The 25,285-nt window shown below is 34.4% G+C and overlaps 2 protein-coding genes across 3 annotated transcripts; one reads left to right on the top strand and one right to left on the bottom strand.

The window, feature by feature from the left end:
- Positions 1-361: 361 nt before the first annotated feature.
- Positions 362-9,530, bottom strand: LOC143468827 (adipocyte plasma membrane-associated protein-like). 2 transcript variants are annotated; one of them, XM_076966253.1, is made up of 6 exons: positions 9,202-9,530; positions 6,761-6,957; positions 6,350-6,577; positions 5,578-5,775; positions 3,064-3,211; positions 362-2,798 (listed from the first exon to the last, which is right to left on the bottom strand). In XM_076966253.1, the coding sequence occupies exons 1-6, from the start codon at positions 9,456-9,458 to the stop codon at positions 2,612-2,614; spliced, it is 1,215 nt and encodes a 404-aa protein (XP_076822368.1). In that variant the 5' UTR covers positions 9,459-9,530; the 3' UTR covers positions 362-2,611. The 2 variants fall into 2 exon arrangements, with proteins under 2 accessions (XP_076822368.1, XP_076822369.1); XM_076966254.1 differs by lacking the exon at positions 362-2,798 and having other exon boundaries at positions 3,105-3,242.
- A 2,411-nt stretch (positions 9,531-11,941) lies between these two features.
- On the top strand, positions 11,942-20,690 carry LOC143469531 (sperm-tail PG-rich repeat-containing protein 2-like). The gene is made up of 14 exons (XM_076967266.1): positions 11,942-12,040; positions 13,166-13,325; positions 13,610-13,729; positions 14,039-14,210; positions 16,027-16,158; positions 16,235-16,278; positions 17,285-17,482; positions 17,765-17,917; positions 18,093-18,250; positions 18,891-19,054; positions 19,158-19,244; positions 19,329-19,527; positions 19,604-19,680; positions 19,796-20,690. The coding sequence occupies exons 2-14, from the start codon at positions 13,231-13,233 to the stop codon at positions 19,961-19,963; spliced, it is 1,767 nt and encodes a 588-aa protein (XP_076823381.1). The 5' UTR covers positions 11,942-12,040; positions 13,166-13,230; the 3' UTR covers positions 19,964-20,690.
- Positions 20,691-25,285: the final 4,595 nt, after the last annotated feature.

Below are 25,285 nucleotides of genomic sequence, written 5' to 3'. Positions count from 1 at the left end.
GTTATAAGGCAGTCACATTCTGACCACAAAGTCCAATACTATAAATAAAAAATTAATGTTATCCAATGATAATTTGTCCACCTTGCTTTAAACGTTTCCTCTACACTCGTTCAATACCTAACGAAAACTAACTTCAATGTTCCCACAACACAATCTTTTATTGACAGCTATTAATCGCAACATTAAGTACCATAATTGAAGAACCTGTAATGAAATGATTGTTTATCGTTCCTTAGCCTGTAAGGACGATCACTTCAATTACAATGTTTGTCTGTAGAATTGCTTAATGTCCTCGAAGTGAAATGAGTCTCAGGTCGTTGTTTCGCTTCTCTTAATCTTAGAATTAATTGTACACCTCGACAACTGTATAAACTGGTTATATTGAAGTTTCATTGAACGAATAAATCAAGATAGAACATTGTGACAGCAACAGCACAAAGACATGTTGCGGCGTTGAACGTAGAAACCAAAAGAACTGAATAAATCAAAATGCACGCACAGGGGAAGCAGTCGATTACGTCACGCAGTGTTATGCTTCACTGATTCCATAGATGAGAATTCTATGTAGTACACAATTTTATATTATATTAAGTGATATATTTATCACATAACCTTCCCCAATGAAATATCGTAAGTTTTTTGAAAAAAAATGAACGGTATTTCATGATCATGATAAAAACAATTCTCAGTGAACAATAATTAAAACAATAGTGTTGATAGCAAAAGTCAATATAACACGTAAAATATAGATCACATAACAATAAACGTTGAAACATAGTTACAATACAATACATATTGGCAATACATTCGCAAAAAGATAGTAATATGTTTTCTGTAACTCATAAAGCAAAATTAGTATACAAAACAAACAATGATGACATTTATGTCACGACTTTAAATAGAAAACAGAATGTCTTGACACGTCACGCGCATGCTTGCAAAATGAGGAAACGTCGGCAAATGTTTCATCTCACGTTTCTTCACGCCGTTTCCGTAAACAAAATGGTATAAAATTTTCGTATGCTCACGCGTTCTGATCAACATAAGAGAAATTTGCGCTAGGCATTTTCAAATATAAGACCATTTAATAATATTTCAGCATCTGGTTTTACCAGTATAGCTGTGTGAATATTTCACTTGGAAATACGCGTATTACAAAATATATATAAAATTAGTCAAATACGTTTTGTAATTGACATTCAACATAGTGTATCGGTGTTAGCCTTGGGATTTGTTTAACCTTCGAAAACAACCGCTATGTTTAAAGCATAACAAAATAACACAAAGAAACATTTCTCTACGGCATGACTTAAACCGTTTAGAGAGTATGGCAACTAAGCCACCATCAATTAAGGTAAACTACACAATAACGCTATAATATATACTACATAGAGAAAAATCAAACAAAAAATCATTACTGAATGTCCAAATACCGATCAAGTTTCTTCACTGGCTTCCCACGACTAGCCTAGTGGATGGGTCAGCGTGCTTTGTTCGTCGGTCATTGTTGCATTCATAGTTGACTGAATTCAACGAGTCTTCATTGAGCACTTGCATACGATGTAGGTAAGACATATCTTCGAAACGTGTAGTCTGAGATCACTAGACTTTTCGCAACCTCAAATGTAACTGTTCATAGATTCCTCGATAAAAGAAAAGCGTAGTTCTCACCGAGCTCGTTGGCACCATAAACGTTGTAATGGAAAGGGTGGTTTATCATTCCTTAGCCTGTAAGGACGATCACTTCAATTACAATGTTTGTCTGTAGAATTGCTTAATGTCCTCGAAGTGAAATGAGTCTCAGGTCGTTGTTTCGCTTCTCTTAATCTTAGAATTAATTGTACACCTCGACAACTGTATAAACTGGTTATATTGAAGTTTCATTGAACGAATAAATCAAGATAGAACATTGTGACAGCAACAGCACAAAGACATGTTGCGGCGTTGAACGTAGAAACCAAAAGAACTGAATAAATCAAAATGCACGCACAGGGGAAGCAGTCGATTACGTCACGCAGTGTTATGCTTCACTGATTCCATAGATGAGAATTCTATGTAGTACACAATTTTATATTATATTAAGTGATATATTTATCACAAACCATTTAAACGAAACGAAGAAACACATTAAAAGTACAGGGATTTTGAATTTCCATCACTGTAAGAAAAAATTCATTCACATTATACCATGCTGTAAAAAGTAGACTTAGCAGAGTGCTAGTGTCTAGGTTTTTGGTAAGTTTTTCCATTATACAAAAAATCAATATTAACAACAATGAAATAATAAATTGATAACAATTATTATACAAAACTTCGAATGACTTATGATGCCACTGTCTCTGTTAAATATTTAAAGTAATGGATTTTATGTATCATGCTGCCGTTCTTTTAAAAGTTTTATGGTAATATTGCACACATGAAATAATTACATATTGCTTCGTGATACAAATTAAAAACGAAACGCTTTTTACAATGACCAGTGGTAAACCTATGGCCAAATCAATTTACTTGGCAATCACAGAATAAAAATGAATAATAATCATCAAGGTGTATCAAATAGAATAAAAATCACAACATCAATTGGACAGCACTGAAAATGAAAACATCTTATTTATTCTGATCTATCTGCTATGGCTAAGAAAGGAGCAGCATATGTACCAAGTGCAATTCTTCCATCACTAAGCTCAGTACCTTGAGCAACTGCAAATGTCAAATCACCATCTGGATCATGTAAAGTTTCAATAATTTCACCGTTGTCATTAACTTCAAACAACATATTATGCTTGCGATTTGGAATGCTGTAATCATAAACGACACACTCAGTAAATTACATTCTGGTCTTTGAATGGTCATAGTTAAAGCTTAAAATAAAAGACATTATCTTGATGAAACAAGAAATCAAATGGCCACCCAAGCAAAGAAAATTTGCTAGACAAACAACACAGTAATGCTTCATATGTGTTAAGTTACAAAACCTTTTATATATGTATATGCTAATTTATTAAAGTGATTGAATATATTATTTAATTTTAAATTAGAAACTCTTTAAACTTTAACTCTTACCCAAGGATGACATTTGCTGGCACTAGACCAATAACTATTTGCCTCAGAAATGGGTATCGAAAAAGAAACTGAAGAGGTTTTGACAATTTGGATGTTGCACCAACCCAGTATGTCCCATGTCTGTTCATGCGTACGTTGTCGGGCATTGCTGCGTTAAAGATCAACATCCAGTCTGTGAGCTAATATAATAACGTACACATGCATTTTTTCCAATATGTATACTAATATGCACAATAAAATATAAATAACGATACTTCAATTAAATTAAACATAAGATGATTGTGTAAAAAGACAGTTTATAAAACTTTGCACATAATGTTTTTACACGTGCATATCAACATTCTAGAGTCTAAGCATAAGTTTGCCTTACTTTCAGATCAATTTTTCAGAGAATTACATAGACCTACATGAAAAATCTAATTGACCTACTTTGGAAACCAGGGTTATATCAACTTCAATTGTTGATCGTTTTTTTTCAGTGTTTTGATCACATGATTACATTGTCCGACACAAAAAAAATTCAGGAAGGTTTTAAAGGTGTTTCTAGCTAATTTGAGGGTGTTGATCATAAATCATAAATCAGTTTTTATGTATCACATCTAGTTTTTGTGATATGCGACATAGCTACGACAAAATTTAGATCATAGCTAATGACGACATCATAAGGTCTAAATTTCTGTGTCAACTTTGTTTTGATGAAAATTTGCTAGATTTAATTTAATCTAATTAACTTTGCTGCAGTCATGATGTTAGAGGGTTAATAAGTGTTATTGGAATAAATTATGATCCTAGTAAGTGGAGTCTTTTCATTGATGCTTCAAAAGAAAGCACAAAATCTGTTCTGTTGCATAATGGAAATGCTTTACCTTCAATTACTATTGGTAATTCACGTTCCACGAATGAAAACTACACAAATCTTCAGCTAATTTTTAACAAAATTATCTATGAAGACAACAAATGGTTTGTGTGCACTCATTTGAAAGTGGTTGCTCTATTAACTGAACTTCAATTGGGTTACACTAAACTTTGCTGTTATTTTTATGTCTACGTGATTGTAGAGCTCATAGTCATCATTAAACAGGAAAGAAATGGCTGGCTCGTTCCATAACACAATCTGGCCAATATTATGTACCTAATCTGTCATTAACTCTGCAAGAAAAAATTATTCTTCCTCTTCTGCACATAGAATTAGGTATATTCAAGCAAATTACAAAAGCCTTTGAGCAAATAATCTGCTGCATTTGCATTTTTTTTAAAGAAGCTTTCCTTCAATTTCATTTGTGAAAATCAAAAAAGGTATAGCGGTTGGTCCAGAAATATGCAAGCTTACTTTAAACAATGCTTTTGATCAAACAATAAGCAACAGTGAACCAAATGCATGGAAAAACTTCAAACAAATCTGTGAGAATTTTTCACATGTAAAGTGCTCAAGCAAAAACGAAAAGTTAGTGAAAAGGTTACTGAAACATTACAAGAAAATGGTATGCAATATGTCTTTAAAACGTTACTTTTTATAGTCACACTTGTTTTTTTTTCGCAGCAACACATTTTCACATTTGGGAAATGTGTCTGATGAACATGGTGAAAGATTTCATCAAGACATTTCCGTTATTCAAAAATGGAATGAAGGAAAATGGTTAGTGAGCATGCTTGCAGATTACTGCTGGACGCTACGAGATAAAATTGCGCAGTAGAATCTTTAAAAGAGCACATGAAGATCAAGTAATCCACATTGCACATAGGCTTAGTTTCTTAGTAATAGCTATAATACCATGTTGACACACTATTTGGTTTAAAACATGTTTCTAAGATTTCCTATTTGTACCAGTAAAACTGAGTTAAAAATAAGATAATAATTTTTTATGGTTAAGTGCAAGTTTAAGGTAACCGTGCCAATACTATTAAACATTGTTACAGTTTTTTGTATAAATTTGTGTTTACATCTAGAGCAGGGATGTCCAACCTTTTATTATGGTGGGCCGCATTGTCACTTGAAATAATTAAATGGGCCGCAAAACCTATTAAATTTCAAGAAAAATGGGTACATGAAGTACATACTTTTGGATTGAAAATGACTAGCGGGCCGCACAAAAATCTCCGGCGGGCCGCAGGTTGGACATCCCTGATCTAGAGGATCAGCTTATCATATATCCCATATACCAAAAAATAATGAATTCTTCATTTCAATTTTTCTTGAAAACCTGACGCACAAGTGAAAAACTAAAGTCGAATTCAGCACCAGAAAGTTAACAAAGAACACTTGCACCTGTTCTTGAATTTTCGGAAAATTCAAATTTTTGTGAAGAATGTTCTTAGTACTTCCTCACAAAGTTAATTTGCATAAATCGTTTAAAGAAAAGGCTTCGTGAAAATTATTGCTCCATAAATACTTTTTTTTTACAGTAACAACAACCTTATGTGTATACCTTATAGATGAAGTGCTAACTGTGAATTGCTTTACTTCAATAGAGCTAATAATAATAATAAATAGAGCATTGGTACAGTAGCGAAAACCTGGTATCTTGAGCACATGTTTAGTTTTCCATGTAGTAGTATCCACCCATGAAACACGATACCGAGTAGTTTCTGGTATAATCAATGTTTTTTCATCTTTAGTTAATTGCACTCCATTACCAAAGCATAGGCCAGTCATAACTGTTTCCAGTTTGTGGGTAAAGACATGGTATTTAAAAATCCGGCTTGTACAAGTTCCTATAAATTGGCAGACAAAAAGACAGTTTACTGGCAAAGTAAAATCAAGAATTCCACAAATTAACCTAATTAATGAAGAGTGAAGCATAATAATGAGCTGTATTATGGTACGGATTAATCATTTCATTCAACTGTGTTTGTAATACTATAGAAGTGTGAAAACATTTGCTCATGAAATGGGTATGTTAGTACCCGTTGTTAGCAGTATTATTGAGTTAGTGTTATCAGTAACGCAGTTTGTTAAAAGATAGGAAGCTGGATAAACCAAAAAGTAAAATTAACCAGCTTAGTTCAACATGGTTAGCAGTCGTTTAAGAGAATAGGTAGAATGGGATGAGCAACTAGAGCAAGTAAATCCAAAATAACGGAAGCATGTCTATGGTGTGGGCGTAGGTGTAGCTTCCTGGTGTCTTACCAATACATGCTCATTTAATGAACTAATGATTTAACCTATGTTACCGTGTTAGTGGTGTTCCTGTTACTAACACAGTTGTACGAAAGTAATCTGTAGTAATACATGGGCAGTTGTTCATTAATCCTTAACTAAAGGGGCGACAATTCCCATCGCTGTTACCTTCAAGTGCTTCATTTATTAACGTGGTAATGGGACATCTATAGGATGCATCCGAAAAATATACAATCTTTCCATCAGCTGTAATATCTAAATCATCTGGGAACTTCATAGGTGGATTTGTATCACTGGGCCTAACTAATATTGTAATTTCCTTGGAATTGAGATCAAGTTTATAAAGTCCATATATTGCATCCGCAACGTAGAGATCATTGTCATGTATTCGAATGCCTAAACAATGAACAATAACCTTTGTTATTTAAAGCTATGAATTGAACTGATAATAAATTTGAAACTAAATTTGAATTTAATTTGAAACTTGAATTTAAAACTAAAACTATTTATCTGTTGTGTTGTTTCATAATCATTTTCCAACAACCTAAAAACAATTTTGTAACAACAATTTTTGCCCACCTAAAGCTCTGCCATGGTTAATGTCTTCTGTGGTCTTTTCTGCTTTGGGTATAATTCCATTAGTTAAATACTCCACTTTGCCCGCTCCTAAAGCTCCATCCTCTGACGGGTGGATTTTGACAATTCTACCATCCGCTAATCCAGTATAAAGATTTCCTTTGTGTTCAACGATTGATTCTGGAGCACTCATTAATATCCTGGTTTAAAATGCATGCAATATTGCTTAACCATGTTTATATGTTTTCGCTCAGTTAAAAATTATTCATGTTGGTAGAAATGAAAACACAGTAAAACTTTGTTATAACGCAGTCATCAGGGGTCATTAAAAGTCATAGCAAAAAAGCTAGCTTGCATTGTATTTTATTGGGGTTGAAACATAACCACTTGATGGCAAGGTGTTGGAATTTATGACGCATATGTAGCACGAAAAAAGAACCAAAAAAGAAAATACTCCAGTTAAGATTTGGTCAATGCTACAACAGCTCCTATTGTAACCCTAGTGTGTGCCATAAACATATTCTGAAATCCTCCCAGATTTTATAGCTTTGCACACACTCATCTCCGCCCCCCAACAAATTAACAATTTTATAGTAGGCTGAGGGAGCCCGGGACCCCGAGTGCACAAGAAGAAGAACATCCCTCTACTACAGGGGTTCTTAAAGTATGGGTCGCGACCCAAACATGGGTCGCGGAGGGTCAGAAAATGGGTCGCGACATAGTGACATAGGTGGGTCGCGACATAGGTTAATATAATATAATATAGGTCTATAGGACATTAAAATGGGTCGCGACATAGGTTTGGGTCGTGAGGTGATCATGAAACTCAGATTTGGGTCGCGCTCAAAAAAGTTTAAGAACCGCTGCTCTACAAGTACAATACAACTATACATTTCTTACAGTATTCTAGTCAATTTGGAGATCAACCGTTTTATATCTGATTTTGCATTTTACAGATGAGCTGTTATAATATTAAAGAAGTTCTACTGCATTGAGTCTTTTGATATTAACAAATCACAAACTCAGTTCTGTCAGTACAAAACATTTAAGCTATGCATTAAATGTCATTTGGGTAAAAATATAATTCTATTTTACATACACCAACATATCTCAGAGAAAATACGTTTTGGACCCAAATTATTCACCAAATCAACTGTTCTTGAATTAAGTTGTCTTCGAAGGCAGATTACTAACTTTAGTTCTAAACAGGTTGTTGATGAAACAAGAGTATTTTTAAACATCCTGTAGGTTGGGAAAATAGCGGCAAATTTCATCTTCAAGAATTGTACAATGACGTTATATGACCGCGAGAATATCATCATTTATTTGAAGTTGATTTTCATCAAGAAATGCATTCATATGTGGAAATGGCGCATAGTTCTTGTTTTCTAACTTGGAATGCCACAATGTTAGCTTCATTTTGAAAGCAGTTAATTTTTCATGACAATGAAGTATGTTGATATTTTTTCCTTGCAATGACAAATTGACGGATTCGAAAATGTCCACCAAAATCAATCATCTAAGAATTTCTCATGCATATCTGGTTTTGCTCCTTGCAGAAAATCTTTCATTTCTTTTCGTAGTATGAAACAGCCACGGTGCTATCATGACGTTTTTAGCACAGTATATATGTGATACAATTGCAGACACTTTCACCGTATTGTCTATAGACATTTTGCGATGGAAAAATAATAAACTTTGCTGTCTGGGATATTTCAACCATGTCCGTAGGTCGTTTGAGGTGTTACGCGGTCCCAGAACATTGCTTCGCAGACCTCTTAAGGACCACGAACCCCAGTTTGAGAACCACTGGTCTTTGCATTATTTATTGCAGCACTATATATAGTTTTAATTATTTATTATTAAACACCATAATATTTTATGAACACACTAACGTCATAGCAAAATGTCCACCTTACAAATCAACATTGAAAATAACATTTAGGGTCATATGAATTGCAATAACAACCAATTTAAGCCTTCTATTTAAGCTTATATTTATTTCTGTTCATAGATAGTCAGCTCAGCAGTGTAGCAATCGGGTATAGCAAAATTTGGCAACAGAGTTAGATTTTGGGAGACCAGGCTAAAGTGCTGGGATGCTAACACGGTAACACCTTACCTTTTCAATATTGCTTATCAAGACTAAAGAAATATTTCTGAAAATGCATAAAAATTTTCTGAAATGACGGGTTAAACTGATAATTTATGAAGAAACGCAGGCCGCATTAGAATCCACAACATTACAAGAGAGACTGCTGAAAAAGTTACTTGGATAAAACTAAACTATCACAAAGCATGCGATTAAATTTTCTCTGCCCACCTAGTGAAGATTTATCACTAAGCTCAAGTTATGTAAAGACACTGACCAAAATGGACATCCTGATACCCATGCCCACATACAAACATAATAATCATTACATATACAGGTGATAAAAACTCACTGTTTTCCTTTAGAAAGTTTTCGGTTTAGCTCAAACGGACCAGTCAGTTCAACAATAGTTAGTTCTTCAACACCAACAGCAGTAATCGGAGAAGTCATATATGCAAGCAACAGTGTTGCAATAACAATCCCAGTGGTTATCAACAAAGCAAGACGAAATGACACAAATGCTTGTTGGGTTTCAGGTCGTGAGAAAACAGATGCTTCTTGTTCTTTTATTGGTTCTTTCCTACGTTGGCGCAATGTAGTTGAACTCATCCTTACGTGATTGTATTCAGCTAAAGTTACAGCCTAACTTATAACCAATTCCACCAATAGTGAAATTTGCAATACTCTAAAAGAAACATAAAGAGTGAATGTCAAAAACTTCTTACCTTTTGCAAGCATTCATCGCAAAAAATTGATAAACCACCTTCTAATATATATATAGTCTGTACATACAACTGGCACACCTAATGACCATTGTGGAAAGTGTGGCAGCTGCATGCATGAGATTTATCAACGTAAATAAACAAAGAATTGACACATCGATGGACCTCATCATGCCAAAATTTGCGTCTTTCCACGCATGATTTCTCATCGAAAGCTGCTGCAATTTCCAGTCGGGCTTAAGGATACAAACATGAACTACATGTAAGTCAACAACTGGTTGGTAGCCTTTCAGTAGAAATCTCCAATGTTACCACGAATTAAAAGAAGTAGTGACTTAGGTTACATTTATATAAGGAGGAGGAATTTACGAAAGTTACCTAGAATTGGGTAATGTTACTTTAGAGGACGAGTTGTGTAACATAAGCCAATCGTTTCAGAGAGATTGGAATCCATCGTAAAGCCAATGGTGACCACTGCAAGACACTGCTGGAAAGTTTGGTTTCAGTGCGCTTGATAAATGCAACGAAGTGACTATTTCACCGGCGTCCGTTTGCCGAAGTTGCTCAATCATATTATACAGTGACCGGCAGATTTTCGCTGATTGGTTTATCACTCTTTTTATATACGGTGAGAAGAAGGCAATGCTGTGGCGTAGTGGCTAGCGATGGGGCTCGTATGCCGAAAGTATGGAGCTCAAAAGTTGCTACTGCTTGATGATTTTTGTTTAAATTTACTTTTAATCTGATTTAGTCATGAAAGGTGAGAATCTGGGTTGGAGGGGATTAGTTTTAGGTTAACTTACACTTTGCGGCTGCCGTTTACCGAAGTAAGAAAATACCAATTGTATAACCGGTTAGCCATTTACCGAATTAACTTTTCAAATTCTCTAACCGGCAGCTTGTGAAATAGGCAATGTCAAATGTAATGCCAAAGTTTGCGCCACGACAAGTAATACTTATAATATAGGGTAAAACAACAATTCTGCACCAAACAATCAGCGCAGAAGCCAATTTTTTTTCGGCGCATGATAAGTACAAACTTTCTAGTAGGGCTGCAACCTGAATCAAACGTGTATACAGGGTAGCCTAACTTGAACTGTTTTGTTTCTAAGGTGTAGGTAACAACTATGAAAGAAATGTGAATTATTTCAACGAAGCTTTAAACTTGCGTTGCCTAGTGTAAACACTACCTTACACGGAAATTGCAAAATGTATATGTTGAAAGTAACCTAAATTGATATTAGGTTCGAAAGAGATCCCTCTATTTTATGCATATATGTGCTACTATAGCCTATATTTGCAGTAATCTGCAATTCAATGTGGATAATATTAGCCTCAGTTGTGAATCAGGACAGCACAACACATAGGCCTATGTGTAGTCTAATATCTTTTGTTGAGCTATAAATTTTGGTGATCCTGGTGACAACTACAGTTTGGTTTATGGCCAACTTGTTTTTGGACTTGCCCCTCACTTTAAATAAATTACGCCAATATAATGATAAAAAAGGTAACACTGTAAAAAAAACTTTCGATACATGATCTGCAGTCACAATGTATTGCAGATTTAGCTTATAAATTGATAAACTTATTCAAGAAGGATTAATATGCATTAACAAATTAACTATACAAATTGAGAAACAAGTATCAATTCAAGTATTATTCAACCCATGGATAATGACGTAACCGTCACAGTTTGTTCAAACGGGTTATTTACAAAACGTGCAATAGAATGTCTGCTCAGTAAAATTTTCTAAAAAACGGTCAATTTTTGCATGCTTCCTGCAGAAAACTGGCTGAAAGTTATGAACAATATAAGTAAAGTTCCAAAATTGCTTTCCACACTTAAAAGTATTACCTTATTAATTTGTGGGCAATTTAAGATAACTGCTTCCCGCATCGCATAAAATTTCCATTTTTAATTTTTTTTAAATTAAGTTATGCTCAAATAACCGTGCTGAAATATAGGCATCAAAAATATAAACATATAATGTTTATATCAGTGTTTCCCAACCTTTTTTGGTGGCGGGGCCGAATTTCAAAGTTCAGAGTACGTATGGAGCCGCATGAAAACACTCAAGTAATTATAACGAAAATTTTAAAGCATAAAAGCATGTTCCAACGAATAGCAACACTAACAAGAAAAATAACACAAATCACACAAATTTTGACTAACTTTTTGACAAGTCAAAAAATAATAATATAAGCCCTAATTATTATTAATAGGTTTTTTATATTTTTGGTAAAATTTTCAGCACATATAATATTTATATTTCCGATGTCTATGTGCCGAAATGCTACGCTGTTATGGCAACGAGTGTCATGCTCCTTATGCCTCAATTACCTATTTCTGAAGTTTAGAACTATCCTAGGCCTACAGCGCAGATCGGATTTTCAAGTCATTTGTAAATGAAGATAGTAGTAACGAACTTGTGGGAAAAATTGGCAAAAAATTGTTAAAGATTCGTTTTAGTACGTGTTGCACACATTAATTAGCTGTTAGGCGTGTAGAATAGATTTTTATGTTTTAAGCTAGTGTCATGCTGAAATTATTTTCGTAAGCTGTAGCTGTATAGGTCTGGGCTAGGCTGCTTTTTTGTAGTCTAATCTATGTTGAATTATCATAGGTGCACACGACTCGGGTTTTAACGCAGTTTCATAACTGGATAAGAAATGAACTGTCCCACTTACTAATGTCATCCTACAATCAAGATAGAAAATTTTCCGAATTAGGTTGAAATAAATTTCCCACGCATGCAACTACGCTAAAATGGAAAGTGCTGAAGTGTGGCATATGCATGTGAACCCTGAATTTTATCAGTTAGCATAGCCTAGGCCTAGAAATCGGGAACCCAGAAATCATGCATACAAATACACAAACTTTGGCATGATGGTGTTCACTAAAGCCTCAATTCTTTCTTTTTGGCTATCAAACAACCACTTTTCTTTGTTTGTTTATTATAAATCAGCGTGAAGATAACAAAGTTCAGTGTGCACATTGATGAATTTCATGCATGCATTGCCACACTTTCCACTATGGCCAGTCTGATCAACAAACACCTAGCATCAGTGTAGCCTAGAGTGATGTTTGAAGCTCCTACATAAATCTAATTTGCAAGCTTTCTAATGATTAAATGCTCGCTTTTACCTTTTCATTGCACCACTGAAAAGGTACCCAAAAGGAAGTTACTCCACAAAGTGGATAAAGATGTAGATGTGCGCTACATCAAGCTTATGTACACAAAGGACTCAACCTAACAACCTAAAATATATTGTTAGGGACACCCATAATATTTTCAAAACAAGGTTTTAGGTCATTAGGTCAACACTAGAGAAAATCAAAAATTATGAAATCAGATCAACACAAAATGGCAAAAGACTGACAGAATAATTAGTTCAGCTTAGAAAAAATACGAGAACTTGTTGTTTGATAGAACTTTTCTGGCTATTTTTAAATTTGTTAATATAAAAATACGTTACACAAAATGTAACTTTCAATTTTTATGTTTGGGAGTTTTATATTGAAGTATCAATTGATTAAATTTCTTCCTAGGGAGGATGAAAGACCTATAAAATTTTGTAAGACGATTTATTTAGGTTCAATGCCAGTTGCTACCTGGTGAAGCATTGTTCTGTATTAAAGGATATGAAAAGGAAATAAGATGTATGACCGGGCACCAAGAACAACTGCAAGTTACACTGTTGGTAGTACAAGGGACAGTGTTGGACCAGGAACCTATGATGTTCCAATTCTTAGGTATCATTTGATTATATCAATAATAATAAAGAAAAAACAAGATATAAGATGGCACTCTGAGGTTAACTTAATTTTCGATTCATTTATATGTATCATATATTTTATGAATGTACTGTAAATACAGCAATGTACGTGCAAAGATATTTACATTGCATCACGATCTTGCCATGGAACCTTTGTAAAACAGCTGCCCTTGGGATCAACAAAAAATGAACCCATTGCGAGGATAGCTGGAGTAGCATAAACTGAAGCTACATTGTAAGTTATATGTTTTGTTTCTGTAGTGGAAAATGGATGAAAGCAGATGGATATGCTCCCTTTCAGTCCATGTCTGGAAGAGAAACTATGTTTTACGTTAGCGATTCAGTGATGGCAGCACCAGGACCTGGAGCTTATGATCCTGTGTAAGTACTTCTGCATATTTGTAGCTTGAGTCATGTATAATATACTTTTTAGTAAGATCGTTTTTGGTTACTTTTTTTCCATTAGCCTTTGGAAGTCAGCGAAACCAGTAGTGAAATGTATTATCCTAAAACTAATATTACACTACTTACAATAACGTTAAACAGGTTCATTTCAGCCCTTCATTAAAATTTGAAACAGAAACTTTTTTGACTTATCATTATTCATCAAAATTAATTTCTTTTAACCAAATATTGTTATCTAGTAGGCAGATTTTACTTATAATTGTGCCACACTTTTTTTGACCACAGATTTCCTCAAGAGCATCATGCTGGGGGTAGGCCATTGGCAAACAGGAGTCAAAGATTCTCAGAATCTGCTACCACTAGTGGAATTACCCCTGGACCAGGCAGATACAATCTTTCAAAAAAGGGCGATTGGGTTAAAGCTGCAAAGCCCACAGTTTCATCTGCACCAGCAGCAGTAAGTCGGTGTGAAATAATATTAGTCCAGAAAAAGTTGTGTGTTCCAGCAACAACAGTTTAAAAGGTTAAAATGATCGTCTGCCAACATCTCTCTGGTCAATTCAATCCAGCTCAACCAAGCCCTGGTCAATTCCTGTCTAATCAACTAAACGTCTGGCAGCTAGTTAGTTTAATCCCATTGATTCAGTGTAAATAAAATTGTATATGTTTGTCCAGAGTAGGGTTAGTTTGGATATCAATAATTTTTACTATCCGGATAACGGATATATCCGTATATTTGGAATTTATCTAACCGGTTAACCGGATAATAACTGCTAAGTGAGACAATCGATTTCACGAGGTTTGCATGAAAAATGGATTGTAAAATCATTACGCAGTTTTATTGTAGATCTACGTACACGCGCAGTACGAGCGAATACGAGAAAAATCACGCAAATTCAATGTTCACTGCTTCTGCAACGCCCTCCTTATAAAGCACAATGCATCAATTGTGGAATCCTGTAGACGAGACCGGAGTTTTGTAACAAAGAGTCCACATGCACTGAATGCTCTTTCTGCTTCCACAGAAGTGGGCTGAATAGTAAGCCCCAAACTGGATTATCACTTTTGAAACGTTTAAATTCCATCTCTTAAATTTAGTCACTTCAGACTAGGTTGTAGTCAAAGCTTTTCAACTGACACTTCACAGACTTTACCTTGCCATGAGAATGCAGTCTTCTATTAAAAGAATCATTCATTATGCTTTCTTTGTGACGTGATAGTAAATTTCAATCGTGCATTTTACGAGTACCATAGTTGAAAGTATAAGACAATAGAAGTGTGAACAAAGGTTTAATTGCGCTCAGCGGGAGTCAGCCTCTACGTAACGAAGAATGTTCAAACTTACTAAAAAGTGTAAAACGCATTAGCAACGATACTCTTTTAGCCGGTTAACCGGCAGAATTATATCCGGATATCAGATAGGAAAAAACCTGCGGTTAATCGGTTAACCGGTTAACCGTTATCCGGATAATCCAACCCTAGTCCAGAGTTGAGTGGTCCAGTGTTGAATTAACAACAGTTGTAGTGAACAGGATTGGGCTGACTGGGGTTAAATTGATATAGAACCAGTAAAAATACTGGTGAAATGTTTTCAATCATAACTTTTGTATTTTTGTAAAACTTGTTAGTGGGTTAATTTTGCATTCTGACATAAATATATGCCCTACCATTGGCTTTGTGGTTTCTGGGCTAATTAATTCAGGTCTACCAATAAAGATTGAGGCATTATAAAATACCAGTGCAGAATAAACCAAATTGGGAAATTTTAGCAAGAGATTGTAAAAAAAGCATTAAAAATGCAAACTAAGATTGTTTAAACATGAAAATAACCTCAAACAATTTTCCAAATATTCTGGTTTGAAGGGGCAAGGCATGTATTTGATTACATGTTTAAGTTTGAAGCTATTTTTTTAGTTTTCTTACTCAAGAACTATGATACCATATGAAAAGATATTTTGCAAGTTGTTTGTGACAATCTTCCAGAAACCTGTTTTTGCGTACTAATTTAATCTTGCTGATATAGGTAATTAAAGTTTAAAAATTTTAATGCATTGCTTAAATGCACAGAACTTTAAACCAACAAACAAAAAATTTACTATGTTTAGTGCTCATATATTAGATACATATTTGTAAGTATATACATAAATGTAAATTTGTCTGTAAAACTATGGACCCATATAAAATATAACAGTTTTCTTTGCATTCTGAGTAAATAAAGTTCACACCGTATTAATGTGTTGATCTTAGTCTTGGAATGTTTGTAATATTTAAAGCCAGACAAACCTGGTAAGGTTCTTCTAACAAGCCGAGTACGATATCAGCGGAAACCTGATGCTCCATCAATACCCAGTCCTGGACAGGCTTATGGTTATGAAGAAACTGATGATGGTACCTTAAGAAAACAGGTTGGTGTGTATTAAGTATTATGGTTTTCATGTTAACATTGGATTAAAAAGCAACAAATTTTTATTTAACTTGTAGGCACCACCACCAACAGATGAAAGTATGGGTCCAGCTTATTACAAGTAAGTTTGTTACATAAAGACATTAATTAATAACGGCATTTGTACTTTCAAAATGATCTACCTTTGATTAATCTAGACATTCATTAGATTTAGTGCGGGTTTTAATTGTTAAGGTATATTGAAATCCAGGTTTCAGTTGAACATTTGATTTATTTGTATATAAAAATATAGCACTTGATCAGAATTATTTTTGTCCAAATCGCTCTTATTATTTGTCATTGTTGATTTCCCACATGTTCTTATTTTCAAACATTCCAAGATTGCTTTTATACTTTCTATATTAAAGGGACTTGGTGAGTTGACGAAACCTGTTGTTTTGCAAATCGATCGCGTAAGTTCTCAAAACAACTCCTAAAAATGCACAGTTTGTGTCCTTAATATCCTTCATAAACTTTGCTTTCAAACTTTGGTCATGGCATACTGTATTCCTTCCTAACATGATGCTGGAAAATAAACTGTATATGACCATGTGATAATTTGACATGGGGAAAAATATACTTTCTTTGATTGTGGGAAATACTTGGAGGAAATTACAAAGTTATGCATTTATTTTTCTCAGGCTGGAAATTTTTAGTTTTTATTTAGAAACTGCGATAATTTTGAAGCGATTATATATGTTAATTTTTCTTTGAATGTCATTTTAATTGAGATTCCCCACTTTTCAAGCTTCAAACTTTAACATTTTGACAGTTCTGTTATGAATTTTTGTGTCACTTTCTTGAGTTAGGGTCAAAGATATTGGTCAAAACAAAAGAAAATATGTTTATTAATCAAATAAATAATAGTTGTACTGTAGTAAAAAGTTGGATTCCAACATTCCGTGACAATTATAAAAATGTTGAATGATTTCTTGTCTAAATAAGTTTGGGAACCACTGCTCTGGGAAATGCTGTCTTTTTGCTCTCCAACTTTCCCAATATTTGGGAATACTGTGAAAACTACAAATTTTATTTTGCAGTTTGGTTTATTATACGTCTCCAGTTTAATTTTCTCTTGTGCTTTTTAGGGCAAATTTTACTCCAACTGCAACTACAACAAAATACAAAGGAATTCATTTTGGTTCACTTCGTGCAGACAGAATAAAATTTGGAGGCATAGATGGCCCAGGTCCTGGACAGTATGAACCATACAAACCAAAGCCAGTAAATGATATAGCATCTTTAATAAACCCTGATGGCAAAGTTTTTGAGTCCAGATTACCCAGGTGAACTTTTATTTACAGTATCGTTGTTTTAAACAAATTTAGTTTTCGTTTCTGGTTAATCTTTCGCTATTAGATCTTTATTAAATGTTTTTTTTAGTAATCATATACATTATTTTTTTGTTTTTGTAACACGTATGTATTAAAATACACACACAGAAAACCTTTTTTCTTCTTGCCAGAAATCTTTTAAGAATAGCAAAACAAAATTTGAGCATTACTTTTCACGTGAAAAACATTGTTCTTTTCAGGTTGCAAGTTGTATATTATATTGTTCTTTGTTAGGTACCATGAAATAGTTGTTCAAGAAGAGGAGAAAAGAGCAGTTCCTGGTCCAGGAAAATATGAAATCAATGGGCAGTTTACCAAAAAAACTGCTCCTGTTAATGTTGAAGGCTTAGAAGTAGAACACCCACCATTTTTGACCCAAGCAAAAAGGTTTGCAATATATGATCTTGTATGTACAGTACGTGAGATAATGTAACGAAATGATGAGATATAGAATGCAATCGGCTGATAAAGCCAATTTTATTATTGAACGAAATTACAAATTACATCAGAAACTGAACAGTTTCAGAGAAAACTTGTACGATTTTCAATGATGTTATCTCAGGTTTTCAGACTCTAAGCGGATTACACCTGCACCCGGATCGTATAATGACCCCAGGAATGCCTTGGAAGCATTAAAGAAAGTAACTGGAATGAAAAGAAGTCCTTTTGGTCAAACTGCAGTAAGGTTCCAGCCTTCAGGGAAGGGAAAAGCTGTTCCAGGTATTCAAAGGTCTTCTGTGGAACTTGATATATTTATGATTGTAATCAGTATCCTGATTCTAGACCAATAATGTCAATTCAGTTTGTAAACCATTTACAGTAAGTCAAACCAAAATTGTTTTAGAACGCATCATCATTTTTCTTTTAATTATTTTAAGCTTTCTTAACTTTTTTTGTCAATCTAGTCCAACACGTTGTCAAACGCTTTTTTATTGGATGATATGTGATAAAATTTGTATTATTAGACTTAGAGTGTTAGATTCGCAACTGAGCGACCTGTGTTAGAAACTTAACCTAACATATAACTTTTTGTGTTGCTTGCTCCTGTTTAGTAGTTTTAGTAAACAATGCCAAAGCCGAGGAAAATTACACCAAAACAGAAAGTAACTATCACTCCCAAAATCTCGTCCATTGTGTCCTGATCATTTGCAGTGCAATTTGAAATCTTTGTTTAGATGTGATTTGTTCATAACTATTTAAATTAAACAAACCATTTATAGATAAATGGATAATAAATAAATTAAAAACATAACCTCATCCACGATAAGTACATCCACCATGAAACAATTCCATATGCACATATTCGAAAACCATATCATAATGATAAATGTATTAGAGTACTATGTTTTAACATCCGCAGGGCCAGGCCACTACAATATTTTTAACACTGGCATGGCACAGGAAAGTTTAAAAAGAGCATACCTGGAAAGTACACGGCATGGGCCATTTGGTACTACATCGGCACGCATTATGCCCATCATTCAAAAACATGAAGTTGCCTTACCAGGACCATCACATTATCAGGTAGTGGGTATTTTTTGAATTCCAGTTAATATTAATTTTTTTCTACAAATAATATATATAATATTATTTTATTAGAAAATTAATACATTTTCCTTGATTACAGCCAAAAGGCACCGAAGAACGTTACAAGAAACAGATGACATCTACGTTTGCTTCTTTGACTGATAGACTTACGGCTCCTGTTGCACAAGTAATAATTAGTTAGTCGAAAGATATTTTTCTCCACTATTACTATAAACTAATAAAAAATAACTTATTTCTTTAAACTGGAAAGACTTTGCAAGACAACCCTCCTCCGGGATCGTATGAGGTTGCAGATTCTTTCAAACGATCGCAACAAAAACGTGGAACGCAAGCTCCACGAACCAAAGAAGCCATGAAGCGTAACAGAGCATTCTTGACAGCATCTGATCGTTTTGCACCTCCACGTGATGTGGTTCGGAGTGATCCAGAAAAGGACAATCCTGGACCGGGTACGATTCAACTCCTGCGCTATATTTGGCATGAATAGCTACAGCATGCATACTTTTTTAATTTTTACTATTATAGGAGCATACAAACAAGAGATGGCAAATGAGAAAGTGAAACTGGCGCTCATGGTGACGAAGGACGACAGATTTAAGCAGGTATATTTAGATTGTTTCTATAACTTACTGTAATGCTTAGCGCCATTTTAAACTATTGAAGCTGTTCTCAGTTTTTATACTATGGTATAAAATGTGGGTATGCCCGCTTTTGCAGGTTAAAATAGACGAGGTTCCAGGCCCTGGTACCTACGAGCTAAGCCCGCTGATCGCCAATACTTTGCTGAAGGGAACTTTTAATGCCACACTTCACAACCCTGCTGCCCAAAGCATTGAAGCTGGAAGGACAGCTACTGCTAAGCAAGCGTTTTTGCTTGGTGTTTAGTAAAGAATCATTTGAATTTTTACTGTACTCTATCAAATTCGTTGCCCTCATCATAACTACTTGTGCCTATTTACCTGTTTGTTTGAATAAGTTAGCTAAGTTGCAGTTTTTATCGGTGCTATAAATAGGCCTCTAGTTTCGCTTACACAAAATCACTCTACCTACAATATTACTACCATAAATGTAGACCAGTTTATACGTGAAAAATGAAAAATAATACTATTTTATTCCGACCTAATTCACTATGCTTTACTATAGATAAGACCGGGGTATGGGTGTGAATTTCTTAAACGTTGTCCTAGACGCAGATAACTCGGTTTATTTGCCAATTTTTCGGTTTACTTCGTTTCTTGTCCCAGTATAGCCCATGTGCAGTGTGTACAATGTATTACCTTGATCCGAGCTTGTAATGTTTCATTTTTCCAATCGTAGCAAATGAACATAACAACCTCGTGACGTATATCAAGGTATATCTACAGTACTGTTAGTGAGCGCGAATTTCATTTTAATCGATTAATTATTAAGGTATTTGTTTTAACCATGAATTTTTATCATTGGCCGCTTTTGATTTAAACATCAGCACATCCTGGTTGATTCATTTAATTGTTTAAAGTCATGGGACACTATAATAGTTTATTCTACATGTGTATTTGTCACCTTGCTTTTCGAAACGATTTGTTTATGTGCTTTATGTGTTTTGCTTTAATACAAGCCGGGTCTAAGTAAAGCATCGGATAGCGCAGGACTGCCGGCATTGAAAATACTGGAGTTAAGTTAAAACTTTTGTAATATTGACCTGGGTCTATTGCATCGGGACGGGCTTTCAATAGCGATTTGTACAATACTTAAACGCTTCAAAGATTTGAAATGTACAAACACAAACATTGCTAGAGTTTTGTAGAGAAAGCCTAATGGCTTCTGCTATTTTGTTTATGTTTGAACAGAAAAAATTATTTCAAGTTTTATTATGAGAACTCTTTATGAACGAAAACGGGAAGTTAAATGAACAGATGTATAGTGTTTTAAGATCAGGAGGACGGAAGTGCACTTTCGTCAAACTTACATAAGTTTGCAAACGTCGCTCACACGCGGTTTTGCAAATTTGGCTGCAAGCGCCAAGTCGATGGATACTTTTACTTCAGCTTTTCCTTTTCTCATTACGTTAAATTGTTCGTTAATTAGCCTACCTAAGAACGTTCCTTTTAAACTTTTTCGTTTCGAGCATTTAAAGTTTGGACATCATGATATTATTATCTTTACCTTTTATTTACTCGGTTTTGTTCGGTAAATAAAGTTTTATCGGTTTGTCGTTGTTCTGCTAGTGGGCCTACAATACTCATCATTACATACAGCCGCAGGAATTTTTGCTAAACATTGTTTGTAAACAATTTTCTTTTGACTTTTTCGTAATTATCGCATTTCTCTTCTTTTTGCTATAACTCAACGAGAATAAAATACACTACATGTCCTACACACACACAAATAGCGAAATATACAGCGCGACTTAACGGCTATTTATAGAGTGTAACATGGCGGCTGTTTAATGTGTATGCTTTGCTGGTCATCTGAAGCGAGTTAGAATAACTTTTCCATAGAAAAGAAAACCTTACAAAGTTGGATACTGGTTCACGACACTTACATTGAATAACAAGTTGCTAACAGAAAACAATCGTAATTTGGCCGTTGTTCAGGAAGGTAGCATAAATAAGCTCTATAGTAGGTGATTCAAACGCAAATTACTCTGTGAAAAGTCACGAAAATCTCAAACTCATCTACAAAGTCTAAAAATTAACAGAAAATTTTAAAAACTTGGCATGCCTCCCAATTCCACGAATTTTAATGATAATAATGTCCTTGGTCTTCCAGCGATTAAAGCGGCATATTTCGCTAAATTAAGCGGCCGCAGCGTGGTGCTAGAGCACTACACACGCTTCCATGATTATTTCAAAGAAAAGAAGTGTTCCTTGGTTTGTAGTAAACAGGTTCAGAATGACTGGCGTTATCTAGTTTTCGTGTTTTTGTCAATCAGCTGTGATCCGTGACGGTTATTGAACCGGTGTTACGAAAAAAACGAATAAGCAGTCACGTGACCACATTTTTCTCTTGCGAAAAATGGTCGCTCTTCATTTCATTACAAGTTTTGCTCGTTTTGTTGAATGGTTTGTTGGTTTTGCGTTTGTGTAATTAACTTAATTTGCCAGTTGGTAATTTTGAAGTGGTTAAAAATGATTGATCGGTGAGATAGACCCTATTTAGGCTAAAAATATGACAAACTACTGCTGCAAGACTTACGTTTTTTATCACTACAAATGTTGTAGATGCCTTATTTCAACCTTTTTATTGAAAACAGATTAAGTACTGGCGCGTGAAGTCAAATAGTGTATTATAGGCTTTATAGCCAAACTTTATTTTGGTATTATCTCATAGTAAACGATTTTTTATTGTGAATTGTATTTATTGTAAATTTATTTAATGTAAAGCATCATTGGTCTAGTGCTGTTTGCCAGATTGCAGTTTATGCTGTGTTTGAATGACATTTTATTCATCCACGCAAAATTTCCATTCTTTTTGTAGTTGTTTTTTTGCACTTATACAAGACAATTTATTAAAATTAGAAACAAGATATAGGTTAGCACTCTGAAGACCTGTTAACTTTTTGATTTTTCCAAATAAGCTTTCGCAAACATAAGCTTGCTACTTCAGGTGTACTAAGAAAATTTTCTTACTTAGTACAGACATTTTGTTAGTACTGTATACCTGGAGAAGCAAGCTTATGTCTACGAAAGCTCGTGTAGAAAAATCAAAAATAAAGTTAACCTTCAGATTGCCAACCTATATCTTGTTTTTTATTTTACTATATACTGGGTTAACACGGTTCAGCCACCATCAACGGCTTGTATCAGACTTATCTTGTCTGAAGCCCTATATAAGAACCTAACTGGTACAATTTATGTGGAAACCAAACACGCCATGCACATTGCCAAACGATTTTGAGCTGTAATGATGCCAGTATACAATTTTTGACATCTCTGGACGCATCACACTGTGGTAAATTCTTAACAGATGACTGACTGACAAACTGACAGATTTACCAGTTACTGATTTTTGTTATGCTCAATATGTGAAAATTTTAGAGTACTATTAAAGCATAACTTATAATCTATTTTTAATTTTTTGGATACACTGGATTTGTATGCTTTGAACTGGAAAGGTTGAAATAGTTTATTTTATTTTTGTCCAGAATAAGTGTGCACTTTTTACCCACAACGAATTATGTGCTGGCTTCGAACACAAACTCTATCCAAGTTTTGAAAGTTAATATGTTTGCCACACATTTTCTATTTACAATTTAAAAAATTAAAGAGTTCTAAGGCTTAAATATGCTTTCTGCATATTCTGCAAGTTATTATCTGATCAAAAATAAATGATTCTCACTTATATCTTATCATGAATATAAACTTTGGGCTCTACTTTGTATGATCTATTCGCCAACCATTAGACTGCAATTTATATTGTTTTAAAGGATAGCTCATTTCATTGTAAATTGTGAGCCTCAGTGGGGCAAGGCATCAACGATGCTTTGTTCTGGCAAACAGTTCAAAATTCAAGCAATACCGTATAAGCACCAATAATGCTTATGTCTATCAGAACTTGCACAAAAATTAATTTGGTAGCTAGTAGTTGCTTGACGAATCGGGAATCATCGCCGCCATGTTTAAGTTGTTTTGTGTAAAAACTTTCTTCTGTCCGATGATGATTCTGATACCATATCAGTTGGTTTTGGTGAATTTTTTTACATTTCAATTTTCATCCATGCAACCTAGTACGGGCCAACAATTTATCTGCTCTGTTCAGATGTTAATAGATATATGGATCATGGAATTGTTTTATAATCTTTGTATTCAGACTGAAAGAAGCCTTTGCGTGACCCAAAATAGGCAATTGCATTTTCATTGCTTGATCCCCAGTTACCGATCTAGTCTTTGTGCAAATTTTGATATTCACAAACATTTTTTGTTTTATCGTTTTGCTTGAAATTGGAACTGTTCAGTAGGGCTGTTGAACAAAAGTGTTGTTAAAGCTCTGCCCGAAGGCATTACATAGTTGGCGCCACTGAGTACCAAACACAGGCCTCATTATTGTGAGCTTAGTGCTCTAACTACTTCGCTACCAAGTGGACCATTTAAAAATAGGAAATGGCCCAAATGTTTTAAATCATTCTCTATTTGCACGACAAAGAAAAAATTGGTTTAGTGCAGAAGTGCACAACCAAATGACGTCACAATTTGGGTAGCAGAGGTCTAGTATACTAATGCATTACGCGTTTGTACACTTCTGCACTAGACCCGAAAAAATGGCAAGCGTTTTGTATTGACTGAGAGGTTACACATAGATAATTGTAGGCAGCAGGTGGTGATGAAATGGAGCACAGATATGTAGGGTGATTTGTGCCTGGCTAAATGTAATGTTACAACATAAAGAGCAACAGCAATAATGTCAATTTTGAACATAACACTATTGGTACTAGCTTACCGTAAACCTATATGTGATAATGTGTCATTCTGCTTTTAATCATCTATTTAATGAAACTTGCATAGCCTAAGTTGTTGGGAGGTTTTGCTTGAAACGTTTGTAAATTAACTAACAATACAATTGTAGTCAAGCTTACATTGTCATTACTGTACAAAGTACGCTAAACTACACCACTGCTTGTACAAGGTTTACTGTCATTGCTTGCTGTCATACATTTCATGAAGGCAATTCCTGTTGTTGTAAGTTGCCCATACTATCATTGGGTTTACTACAATCAAAATAAATTTTAAACTGTAAAGGATTTTATTTGTTTGGTTTGAGCTAATAATTACTGGTATATATAGTATTGCTCGTAATTATGAAACGAAGTAATCACATGTATCTATCAGAGCATTTTAGGTTATGTAAATAAGTATTTCACCTATCACAGCATCCTAATATGACACAAAACAATTGCAATATAAAATTAACCAATAAAAGTGTAACTATTACAAAGGCATAAAACCTTGAAAATGCTATAGAACTGTATATGCTAGTCTTGCTAAGCACTTTGTATCGGGATATCGGGGCAAAGCTTCTGCCTTTCCACAACCAGCTTTGCATCTAAAAAGCTGATAAATTCTGTAGGAAGGTTTACTTGCTAATTTTAGACTGTGTTTGTTTTAGGTGTGTTTCATTTTTACCTAGAAACTAACAAAAAATATATTTCTATGTATGAAATAAACTAACTCCAAGTTGACAGGTTGGTGTTTTTCTCAATATCATATCAGCCTTTCCAACATTATGGAT

Source organism: Clavelina lepadiformis, chromosome 8 (assembly GCF_947623445.1).
Source record: "Clavelina lepadiformis chromosome 8, kaClaLepa1.1, whole genome shotgun sequence".
In the NCBI taxonomy this organism is placed as follows: domain Eukaryota; kingdom Metazoa; phylum Chordata; class Ascidiacea; order Aplousobranchia; family Clavelinidae; genus Clavelina; species Clavelina lepadiformis.
Note: the sequence above shows the minus strand (reverse complement) of the source record. Positions and strands in the feature narration are given on the sequence as shown.